The sequence below is a fragment of the Panicum virgatum genome, chromosome 6N (assembly GCF_016808335.1).
Source record: "Panicum virgatum strain AP13 chromosome 6N, P.virgatum_v5, whole genome shotgun sequence".
NCBI classification, from domain to species: domain Eukaryota; kingdom Viridiplantae; phylum Streptophyta; class Magnoliopsida; order Poales; family Poaceae; genus Panicum; species Panicum virgatum.
The window spans coordinates 17,928,462-17,940,367 of NC_053150.1; the positions used below are offsets into that span (position 1 = coordinate 17,928,462).

The 11,906-nt window shown below is 41.2% G+C and overlaps 2 protein-coding genes and 1 pseudogene across 5 annotated transcripts; all 3 read right to left on the reverse strand.

Annotated features, from left to right (window-relative positions):
* Positions 1–4,030: 4,030 nt before the first annotated feature.
* LOC120679986 lies at positions 4,031–4,860 on the reverse strand (annotated as a pseudogene).
* A 341-nt stretch (positions 4,861–5,201) lies between these two features.
* On the reverse strand, positions 5,202–6,435 carry LOC120679985. Its single transcript, XM_039961637.1, has 3 exons — positions 5,627–6,435; positions 5,452–5,562; positions 5,202–5,401 (listed from the first exon to the last, which is right to left on the reverse strand). The coding sequence occupies exons 1-3, from the start codon at positions 6,128–6,130 to the stop codon at positions 5,315–5,317; spliced, it is 702 nt and encodes a 233-aa protein (XP_039817571.1). The 5' UTR covers positions 6,131–6,435; the 3' UTR covers positions 5,202–5,314.
* A 605-nt stretch (positions 6,436–7,040) lies between these two features.
* Positions 7,041–10,733, reverse strand: LOC120677405. Of its 4 annotated transcripts, none has more exons than XR_005676309.1 (6): positions 10,633–10,733; positions 9,762–9,887; positions 9,626–9,688; positions 8,750–8,934; positions 8,487–8,660; positions 7,041–8,394 (listed from the first exon to the last, which is right to left on the reverse strand). XR_005676309.1 is itself a non-coding variant. In XM_039958556.1 (5 exons), exons 1-4 carry the CDS (start codon positions 10,660–10,662, stop codon positions 8,559–8,561), a joined length of 909 nt encoding a protein of 302 aa, XP_039814490.1. In that variant the 5' UTR covers positions 10,663–10,733; the 3' UTR covers positions 7,041–8,394; positions 8,487–8,558. The 4 variants fall into 4 exon arrangements, 1 of the variants encoding a protein (XP_039814490.1); XR_005676308.1 differs by having other exon boundaries at positions 8,750–9,400; XR_005676310.1 differs by lacking the exon at positions 8,750–8,934.
* Positions 10,734–11,906: the final 1,173 nt, after the last annotated feature.

Below are 11,906 nucleotides of genomic sequence, written 5' to 3' on the forward strand. Positions count from 1 at the left end.
GTGGCTTGATACGAGTGCTAATGTTCATGTGTGTGCTAACATCTCCATGTTTTCTTCTTACCAGACCGTCCGGGACTCCTCGATGCTGATGAGGAACGGGTCACATGCTTATGTTCATGGTGTTGGCACGGTAGATCTGAAGTTTACTTCGGGAAAGATCGTGCAGCTGAGGAACGTGCAGCATGTGCCTACTATCAACAAGAATCTGTTCAGTGGGTCAGTCCTATGCAAGGATGGGTTTAATGTAGTGTCAGAGTCCAATAAATTTGTTGTGTCGAAACATGGACAGTTCGTTGGTAAAGGATATGATTGTAGAGGCTTGTTCCGCTTCTCTCTTGCTGAATTTTGTTATAAGCCTGTGAACCATATTTGTGGCAACATTAGCGATGACGCGAGAGTGTTTGGCATTCACGTTTGGTTTGATGTCTCAGCTTTCCAGCATGTGTTTAATTCCGAATTTCACAATTGTCAAAGGTTCTAAGTGCCATAGCTGCCACTACAACACATATGACCTTTTGTGATGAATTGGTCAAAATGTCATTTCTCATTTCATTCTATGATGTTTTATAGGAGACAATATCACTTAGTGACGAAAATAATTTGTTCGTCGCTAAAATCAAGTAGAAAATGTCATAAACTATATATTGTGATGAATTTTAATTTTTAATAAGAGGTCAACTAGAAAATATCACAAATTCATTGTAAAGTTGATTCACCACTTGTCAATATGGGTTCCACAATCATAAATTTTCTTTTATTTTTTTCCTTTTCTTCATTTCATCCAAACACTATTTTTTCTTTTTCACGTGCCTCAGGCGTTTAGCTTTTCAATTAGGGATGACAATTGTACCCATCGTACAGGTACCGACATGTTTGGTAACTCATAGATAAATGTATGATATTAAATTTTACCGGTGGATATTAGTATATAATTTTATTCAATAGTAGAATATGGATAAATATACCAATAAGGCAGAGACCTAGCAAATTGCAGTGATTAAAAGTGGCCCTCCGCTCCTCTCCCCGCAACTCACGGTAAAAATAGGACGCGTGTCGTCACACGCGAGCTCTGGCTCCTTTGTAAAAAAAGCCCTCCACGTTTTCTATTATTGCAACTCAGTACAACACTTTTTCACCAACTAAACACAACCGTAGGCAGCAGTGTGCGGTCATGTCGCGCGGGCCGGCATGTCGCACGTGTGTCGCGAGCGCGAGCGAGGCACGTGGGGGGTGGCATGCAGCAGCTGCCCGAGCATGTGTGCTGCTAAGAATCACATGTTCATGTGTGTAGCTTGCTGTTGCTATGGATGGGTTGCTCATGCTTAGCTTCGCCGTGGTATGTATGTGAGCATGGACGGGAATTAAAGGGAGATTAGGAAAGGAGGAAGATGATTGGCTACCTCGATGGAGTAAAAAAGATATAATAATTAGATGATGATTAGGCAAATGATGGAGATTAGATGATAAAGGAGTTGAGCTCAAAAGATAAATTTTGCAATAGGTTTTGAAAACAATTTTTAGCGAGTGAATTCGGTTAGTGAATTTTAGGGATGTTACAGTACTACAAGACCACCTACAAACCTTACTTCACCAGCAAAAAGTATATTGGAAGCAAAGGGGAACAATAAAATGGGTCATGTTTGGGGATGACTGCACATAATTCTTTCATGCAAATGCAACTATCAGACACAGACAAAACACTATCACTTTACTCAGAAACACAAATGGGCAGGAGATGTTGGAACATGAAGACAAGGCCAACTTACTTTGGGAATCCTTCAAAGAAAGACTAGGCACATCGCACTTCAGCCATATGTATCTAGATTTGAATTCTTTGCTCTCTGCCTCCTCAGAGCTAGATTGGCTTGAAAGCCCTTTCACTAATGAGGAAACTGATTCAATCATTGCTAACCTACCCAACAACAAATCTCCTGACCCTGACGGATTCAATGGGGAATTTATGAAAAAAATGCTGGTCACTGACTCAAGATTTTTATGAACTGTGTGCTGGCTTCTTTGACAGAGAAATATGTCTCCAAAGCATTAATGGATCATACATCACTTTGATCCCCAAAAAGGACTGCCCAACCTTAGTAGGAGACTTTACCATTTCACTCTTGAACTCCTCCATCAAACTGATCACCAAAATCCTGGCAGAAAGATTGCAGAAGGTCATCATGAGATTAATACATAGAAAACAATATGGCTTTATTAAAACTAGAACTATTCAAGACTGTCTTGCCTGGGCCTTTGAATATTTGCACATCTGTAAAACTTCCAAGAAGGAGTTGATCGTCCTCAACTTGACTTTGGGAAGGCCTTTGACATGATGGAGCATCAAGCAATACTCCAAATTCTACAACACAAAGGTTTTGGAAACACGTGGGTTGGATGGATTCAAGACATACTAAATTCAGGTACTTCTTCAGTGCTTCTTAATGGGGTGCCAGGGAAAACCTTCCACTGTAAAAGAGGTCTAAGACAGGGAGATCCTCTATCTCCTCTCCTCTTTGTCCTAGCAGCAGATCTCCTACAAACAATGATTAAAAATACAAAAATTGAAGGATTACTGAACCTCCCAATCTCTACGGATGCAAACTCAAATTTTCCAATTGTTCAATACGCAGATGATACACTCCTCATCATGGAAGCCTACCCCATCCAGATTACCTTTCTAAAGGAATTTCTCCTTTCTTTTGCCCAATCAACAGGCTTAAAAGTCAATTGCAATAAATCAGTAATAGTTCCTCTATATATCTCTGAAGCAAAATTGGATCAGTTACCATCTCTGCTGGACTGTCAAAAAAGAGCCTTGCCTTTCACCTATTTGGGGCTGCCACTAATTTCAAAGTCAAACATAGAGGACTTCCTTCCTCTAATTCGAAGAATTGAATGAAGATTAACATGTACATCGGCCTTCCTATCACAAGGTGGAAAACTGGAAATGGTCAACTCTGTCTTCTCATCTTCGGCGGTTTTCTATATCTCCTCTATGAAATTGCATAAAGGAGTCATAAAGCAATTGGACAAATATAGGAAACACTGTCTCTGGAGACGTTCCGACCTAAATTCCAGAAAACCTCCTAAAGCTTCATGGTCATTGGTCTGCCTCCCCAAGCACGAAGGTGGTATGGGAGTAATCGATCTTACTGCACATAACAATACCCTTCTCCTCAAATTTCTGCACAAATTCTACTATAGAATGGGTATACCTTGGGTCAACCTCATCTGGAACACCTACTATAATGATGGGTCCTTGCCTGGTCAAAAGAAGAAAGGTTCATTTTGGTGGAGAGATATAGTAAAGTTGTTAGATATTTACAAAAAGCTAGCAAGTGTTAAGGTTGCTGATGGAACAACAGTCTTATTTTGGACCGACTCATGGAATGGCCAAGCCTTAAATCTAGCATACTCAGAACTTTACTCCTTTGTCAAGGACAAAGGAAGCTGCTTCAAGAAGGCACACGGATTCCCCCTTTTGATTCAAAACTTTCCTGTGCCGTTTACAATACAGGCCTATTAGCAGTTCCAAGAGTTAACCATCAGCATAAAGCATACAGCCCCAAGGGGACAAGGACATTTGGCACTATTCTTGGGGGAGCTCGATCTTTACCGCCTCAAGAGCTTACAAAGAGATTATTGGACACAGAGAAGTACATCCGCTCTTCCTCACAATCTGGAAATCAAGGTGACAGACAAACACAAGGTGTTCTTTTGGTTAAGAGATAGGCTAAGCACAAGGGAACTACTCAGAAGAAGAAATATGGAACTAGAATCATACACTTGTGATCTTTGCATTCTGCAGAAGATTGAGTCAGTAACCCACTTATTCCTACGCTGCAACTTTGCCAAAGCCTACTGGGCCTCCATTGGAGTATCCGTTATAACTACCAGACCTTTACTAAATATCTTCAAGCAAATAAAGGAGAAGTTACAGACGCCCTTACATATGGAGATCATCATACTCATGGCGTGGATCATTTGGGTAATGAGAAATGATTGGATCTTCAAGGATATTGATCCCTCAGTAGACATTTGCAAAAGACACTTCATGTCTGAGATGACTTTATTAAATCATAGGCTCAAATTTTTTTCCTTATTGTAATCTCTTTCTCTCTTTTTTTCTCAACTTTTCTTTCCTTCACTTGCGCTCTCCGTCTCTTTCCTCTGTCTTTCTTTTACAAAAACTTTCTTATTCATTTTCTTAAATAGATCACAGTAGAGGCGTGCCCTCCTGTTCCTTTCAAAAAAAAAACAGAACGGGACAATGGAAGTAGGGGCGATGACGAACGATGGAGGGCAGCCGCATGCCCGACACCTATCAGATCTGGCCACAGTCAACGATCTTGACCTCCTTGGTGGTGTACCCGCTGCGGTTCCCGACCTTCTCGATGGCCTTGACCACGTCCATGCCCTCCACAACCTTGCTGAACACGACATGCTTGCCGTTGAGCCATGGGGTAGGCACGGTGCAGATGAAGAACTGGGAGCTATTGGTGTTGGGCCCGGCGTTGGCCATGGAGAGCACCCCGGGGCCCGTGTGCTTGCGCACAAACTTCTCGTCAGCAAACTTGGCGCCGTAGATGGACTCGCCGCCGGTGCCATTGCCGTGGGTGAAGTCGCCGCCCTGGCACATGAAGTCGGGGATGACGCGGTGAAAGATGGAGCCCTTGTAGTGGAGCGGCTTCCCCTTCTTGCCCATGCCCTTCTCGCCCGTGCACAGCGCGCGGAAGTTCTCCGCCGTGCGCGGCACCTCGTTCGCGTAGAGCTCCATCACGATCCGGCCCGCGGGGGGGCGCCACCCACCGTTATGGCGAAGTAGACGCGGGGGTTGGCGGCCGCCATTTGTGGGTCCGTATGGGTACTAGCAGCCAGGGTCTGGATTTGGTAGTTTCGCGTACCTGAAATTTAATTACATTACTGTCAGCGGAAACGTGTTCATACTCACGTTATTAAACATCATTCATGATGCCAGCCAATCTTAATTTCGCGTCTACTGTTCCATCATCCATATATGCAAGATCAAATTCTTCTCTCTATGAGTGAAAGTTGAGACAACGGCTTATTATTACCTCTAATTACAAATAAATAAATGAAATTCTAGGGCAATTTTTTTAAAAATAGGATTACATGATTAGCTATTCAAGATTTTTCACTATAAACTAATTACTTTTTATATTTTGAGTTTGAATACATGGAAATGATACAATATTGAAGAATAGTTTCATAAAAGAATATGCTTATTTCGCTATTTCTTACAAATAGTATAATCAAAGCTATGTTTTCAAGGCCATATAGATCCATGTCCAAAACTTTACTTTTGTAGGAGGAGGGAGTAATTCATTGACTTGAGTACCAAAACAGCAGGGCAGGCCAATTGAGCATATATATATATATATATATATATATATATATATATATATATATATATATATATATATATATATATATAGCTTTTTTGGTAACGCCGTCTGTTTCCTTTGTCTCCCTTGTACTTTCATTTTGATAAGAACTAGCATCGGCATCAGTTGAATCACTGTAGCTCTTCACCAATCTTGCCACCTGACATTAACAGAAAATAAATTCGCGCGTTTGTGTGTACACTCATATAGAGACACACACACACCTGTTGTCCTATATGCTGGTGAGCATCCGGAAGATCAGCAACAATCTCCATAATTTTGGCGAGAATCCAGGTGTTGTAGGCGACGTCGGCACGCAAGGCGGCAACGATTCTGTTGATGTCGGCCAGCTTGGAGGTGTTGTAGGCGCCGTTAGCGAGCACCACCGCGGTGAGGTTCAGCGAGATGTCGAGCAAGACCCGGCACAGCTTCTCGGCGATGGCGGTGGCTTGCAGGGCACGGAGCATGGCGTTCTCGCTCTGGCAGTAGGCGACGAGACCCCAGGAGCGCTGCAGGGCCTGCTTCAGAGAGTCGAGCGCGCCACCCACCAACGCGCCGCCGTCCTCCTGCATGGTCTTCCGCAGGCCCTCCGCGACGCGGCGCACCGTGGCCACGAGCTCGCCGATCCTGCTGCAGTCCACCCTGTTGTGCCGAGCCGTCTCCACCCCATTCTTGATCTTGAGCGCCAAGTCTATGACCGCCTGCACGATGCTCACCGGATCGGCCATGCGTCTAGAGCTATCTATCTCTTGCACGGTTGTTGCATTCGTTCTGTCGGTCTGCAAGATTGATCATCGATCCAGGACGTACACGACACGAGCATCGATATATATAAATATATAATTGAGTTGAAAAACTTAGATAGCTTCATATATGATCATCTCATCAGACATCAGGCATAACATACAATACAAAATATATCGAGGAAGCAGAGACGCGATGACCTGAGTGATTTGAGGCAGTCCAACACTCAGGTAATTCATTCCTTTGTTTCACTCAGAATAGGTCAAACAGAAAGCTGAGTGAAACAAAAGTCCTCCTCACCTAAAATTTATAACCATCCGATCTAAAATCAACGACAACAAAAATATAACCCAAAAAATTTACAAATTATAGAAAACAAAGAAAAATAAAGAGTTACAAATAGAAAAATAAGAAAAATTGAAACAAAAAATTTTTACTATGAAATACAGAAACTCAAATGCCAAAATGAAGAGCTACAGATAGAAAATAATAAAAATTCAAAGAAAAAAAATCAAAATATTACTAAGACTTACAGTAACCCAGATGCCAAAATCAAAAATAAATATTCAAAAAAGTTACAAATTATAGAAAACAAAGAAAATGAAGAGCTACAGATAGAAAAATAATAAAAATTCAAAGAAAAAAATATTATTAAGAATTATAGAAACCCAGATGCCAAAATCAAAAATAAATATTAAAAAAGTAACAAAATATAGAAAACAAAGAAAATGAAGAATTATAGATAGAAAAATAAGAAAACTTCAAAGAAAAAAAATCAAAGTATTACTATGAATTACAGAAACTCAGATGCCAAAATCAAAAATAAATATTCAAAACAATGAAAAATGAATAGTTATAGATAGAAAAATAAGAAAAAAATCAAAAAATGGGGAAGGTACGAACAACAGATAACCTACAGATGATGAAACTATAAGGCCATCCAAAAGAAATAAAAAAGAAAAGAAACAGAGCCCAACAAAAGAAATGAAAAAAAATCAAAGAACAGGGCCAATGAAAATAAAGTGCAAAAGAAACCAGCCCAACTGGACTAAACCAGTAAATGGACCGAAAAAGACAAAGCCCAACTGGACTAAACCAGAAAATCAAAAAAAAATAAACTGAAACAGAATCAGCCCATCAAAAGAAAGTGGGCCTCAAACTTAATGGGCCAAGGAAAACCAAAACCCACATAAGAATTAAAGAAGTCAAGCAACAGGACATACTTGGACAACACGATGAAGAAGTAACGGAGGAGGAGGAATACCTTTTCTGTTCCGAACAAGACACGATAGCCAAGTATTAGCTAGATCTGGCGGCGTGTCCTTCCTTCACGAAGGGGAAGATGAACCACAAAGAACAGGAGCCGCCTGACCAAGAGATTCTAAGTAGCAAGACAGGAAGATCAACTAATCACAGCGGAACAATCTGTAAGAAGTCACAAGCACAGATGAGGGATAAATCACAAGTAAGTTAGCCAAAACTTGATCTCTCTGACAAACAAATCGCAAGTAAGATAAATCCAATTCTTTATTTCATGGTGAACTAGATGATATAGAATGAATCTTGTGAAACTAGGTAAAATAAAGAATAATTAAGATTGAATTGCAGGACGAACTTGCAGTTGGAGTCATGTCTGATTGGGGTACCAAAAATATAACCAGGTCTGAAGAAACAACAAAGGTATAACTAAGATAGAATGTTGAAACAACAATTAACATTCAGAACTAAACAAAATACAAATTATTGACATTGACAAGTTATTTTTTTGTGTGCAGGAAACACAATCAATATCAGATATGACAAGAGATATAGGTTTGGAGACCCGAATGCAAGGATCAAAATCGAAATTATTTATATTAACATCAACAGTGGTAGGAGGATTCTGAAGTTCAGTAGCAGCATTAACATATTGAGAATTGTCCTCCTCCTCATCATTATTATCATCGTCGAGAACAGAATCAGCAACAAGCTTTATAAGATCTAAAGCCAACTGTTGTGATCTTGAATCAATGGAGTAAGTATGCATCATAAGTTTACAGAAGCAAGATTTCAGATTATCTGGCAGAGCATTAACAGAGTGGACATCCAAATTAATGGAAACGCCACAGTTGAAACAATAATTTTGAATGAGATTGCATATATCCTTCTTCAATTGTTCAGGAAGCTTGCAGCCAGCAAAGGTGTCAAGCTTCTCATTTAAATCATCACCAAAAGAAAGAGAGGCAGGATTGCCAATGAACCTTAGATCCTAGAAAAAGAATAATTTTAAGAAATAAACAAATAGAATTAGGAAAAAAACCAAAAAATATAGAATAAGTGAGTCTGAAAAAAATGTGATACCTTAGAAAAACATGTACGAGAAATGTCAAGAAGAGGATGATACCCATAACAGCCAGGAGATTTCAAATCAAACTAAGCATATTCCTTAATCATCGAGCCTTTCCAAACACTGATGCGTGGAACAGATATAGAAATTTGACGAGCACCGAAATCAACATAATCCAAGTACAAAACCTAAAAATGAATGAAATTTTAAAAATAAAAATCAGAAACAAGCAGAAACGATATGAAAAATAGGAAAGCTATGGGTAAAAAATACTTACAGCCAAATAATAAAGGCAGCCAGGAAGAGTTCCTCCTTCAGAATGTTTGGAACCTTTAGCCTGATTGAAGATTTTGACACCATCAAGCAACCAATCCAAAACATAACCACACCAATCCAAATCCTTAGCATTATAAATGTCTTCAAAAATTCCAAAGTACTTTTGGCTAGGAATTAATGATAAGTCTGAACAGAGAAAACTATTCATTGCCACCAAAATGAAACACATGAAAACCTCTTCATCTGACATGACTTCATGATCAATGAGCTTTTTAGAGAAGAATTTAATGGATGGGATGGACTGTTTACCCAACTTAGACAATAGCATTGATTTCCCAAGAGATGAATCCAAAGGAAAAGACTTCTCAGACATTGGCAATCCAAGAACTAAATGCACTGATTCTTTAGTAAGTGAAATGACTTTGCCATTCAAAACAATATCAGCAGATTTGTGGTTAACATGTGTAGCTACCCACTTCACAAACTTGTTTGGTACATAACACCTATCAAAATGAAGTAGACAACCAAAACCAAAGTCTTCAATAACCTTCCTATTCTCAGGGGTTAAGGCTTCAAGAACTGATGAAAATGTGGAAACTGAAAATCTGGTAAAAACATCTTTGCTAGGCTTGACACAATGAGATTTCGAGCCCTAAAAAATAATAGAACTAAAATTATTATACGTTGAGCAACAAGCTACATACTAAAGCATAGAATTTAAAAGAAAAGAAAAATAACTTCATGACTAAGAGACAATGCCAACTTCCTTTTCAGAATTTTTATCTCTGCATACTAGAAATGAAATAAAAGACTGTAAAGTACTAAATTAAAATAATTGAAACTATAGAAATATATAAAAAAAGAAAAATATACTCACATCATTAAGAACTTGCTTATAAGCAGCTCGTTTGATACTTTCTTAATCACTAGTATAAGAATACTACATAAAGAGAAAATGCAAGTACGTGAGAATAATACATAGTAACATATTAAAAAATAATATCAAAGCTTACATCAATTCCATGAGAAGCATCACTATGGTTATCATCTCCTGACTCCAAGATATCTTCAGACTCAACAGAATCACAATCTTGAGAACTATCAATATTAATAAAAACATTGGACCTCTTCTGAACCATCTGTTATGGAATACAACCAACAAACATAATTTCAACAACAGGTTTGTTACACAGGAGAAAAAATACACTAAAAGTCAAAGGAGTATTTAATCAGAATTATTGCAACATATATGTATATGTAATATGTTATTCCAAGCATCATACATGAATCTACTCACACGGCAGTAGCACTATAAGACTTTTTTCAGTTAGCAAACAAATATACATGATATATATAACTATAATTCTTGTTCAAAAATGAAATGGACATATAAAGAATTTCAGAAATAAAACAAACCATGAAACAAAACATAGAACATTTCTAGAGATACAGTTTCGGTAACAGACAAAACCCTAGCGAATCCAACTCACCAAGTTATACATCTAGGAAGACGAGATAGGGAGAAATCAGATCTAACTGAACGCAACTCTAGCGAAATGACTGTAGTTAGCAACAGCACAATAGAATCCCCCTCTCCGCAGCGATAGCAAAAGGGAGAAATAAAAAAGGGGTAGACGCATATAACGAGAAGAACAATCACCAGCCAAATAGAGACACGAGATTGAGAGAATCAGGTCAAACTCACCGCAAAAACCAACCGAAAATAGAGAAAAGCAACAGCGGAAGAAATTGCATCTACGCAGCGATAGAAAGACAGAATCGCTTGTGCGCGACGAAAGTAGAATGGGGAAAGCAAAAGGGAAGATGCAGATAACGAGAAGAGGAATCAACACCTAGATAGAGAGACGAGAACAAGAGACTCACCTCCAACTCACCGCAAACCCAGCGAATCATCTGTACTCACCTCTCCGCAAGGAAACCAGAAGGGGGGCGGGGAGAAAAAAGAAAACGAAATGGAAGGGAGATGAAGCAACGGGAAAGAGGCAGTTAAAGAGGCGCGGTTACCGGCATAAAAAAATCAAAATCGGGCCGACAACTAAGGTCCACACGGCATAGACTAAACACGGCATCCGATGTCGGTGTTGGCAGGTCCACAAGGAGAAATTTCGATATTTGACACTCGATCCGCATGCCTCACGCAATTTGACACTCAATTCGCAGGTCTTTGGAAATATAACCTTCCACACGCGAATTCTTTCGATTCAAGGGTTTTTCATCCATTTTTCTCAATTTCTCTGATTTTTCTTCTCATTCTCATTTCACACACCCCTGAAAAGACCACATTGCCCCTAGCCTTGTCTCTTTGCACTGTGAGGAATTAGCCTGCTGGCCTTATCCCTCCCGTGCATTTGTTCTTTCCCCCTCCTCGCTGTCTGTTCTCTGTTGGCGGAGCATGGCCGGCGATGCTCGGCTCCCAACTGCCCGCGCGGCCGCCGGAGTCCACCTCCGCGGTTGCCGCCGGAGCCCGCCTCGCAGATGCCACCGCGCTGCTGACATGAACATTTGGGCTGCTCGCTCCCACCCGTGGCCGGTGGACCACGGCTCGCTCCTGCCCGCGCTGCTGCCGCCTGTGGTCGCCGGAGCGCGTTGGCTCCTACCCGCGGCTGGCGAAGTGCGGCACCCACCTTCTAGCGGCTAGCAGAGCTTGTCCCGCGGCTGCTTAGCTCCCTATCATGTCGGACGCCGAGGACCGCGCGTTCTCGGAGACCTGGCCGGAGCTCCGCGGCCGCCGGTACAACAATCGGCTGCTGCGGTGCACAGCAACGCGAGTGCGCAGAGCTCATTCAGCAGCAACAACGGCGCAGCTGCGTGGACACCCACTGAACATGAAGCATTAATGGCGCTGGAGTGGAACCGCAGTGCGTAGCACTAGCCGGGGGCGCAGACAACGGCGTGCCCAGCTGATGGACGACCGCGAGATGTGGTGCAAGACGCGCTCTAGCGAACGAGCAGGATGCACATGGGAAGGATGGTGGCGAGAGCGGAGGGGCAACAGAGGCCCTGGGAGCGGAGGCCGATGGATGAGGGATGGCGGAGGACTTAGCAGAGGATGCCGACGATTGAGAAGAATGGGCAGAGCGAAGTCAACAGAGGCGGAGGACAGAGGCGCCCGGGAGAGGAAGGATAAGGTGAGGGCA

What these genes read in the sequence shown, in the direction of transcription:
- LOC120679985 (XM_039961637.1), bottom strand. Translation starts at nt 6,130, where the DNA reads ATGGCCGATCCGGTGAGCATCGTGCAGGCGGTCATAGACTTGGCGCTC. An exon ending in ACCAGCATATAGGACAACAG is followed by an intron (nt 5,563 to 5,626) that starts GTGTGTGTGTGT and finishes TGTTAATGTCAG; the next exon opens with GTGGCAAGATTGGTGAAGAG. An exon ending in ACGGCGTTACCAAAAAAGCT is followed by an intron (nt 5,402 to 5,451) that starts ATATATATATAT and finishes ATATATATATAT; the next exon opens with ATATATATATATATATATGC.
- LOC120677405 (XM_039958556.1), bottom strand. Translation starts at nt 10,662, where the DNA reads ATGATTCGCTGGGTTTGCGGTGAGTTGGAG. An exon ending in GGGTTTGCGGTGAGTTGGAG is followed by an intron (nt 9,888 to 10,632) that starts GTGAGTCTCTTG and finishes ATTCCATAACAG; the next exon opens with ATGGTTCAGAAGAGGTCCAA. An exon ending in ATGCTTCTCATGGAATTGAT is followed by an intron (nt 9,401 to 9,761) that starts GTAAGCTTTGAT and finishes ATTATTTTTTAG; the next exon opens with GGCTCGAAATCTCATTGTGT.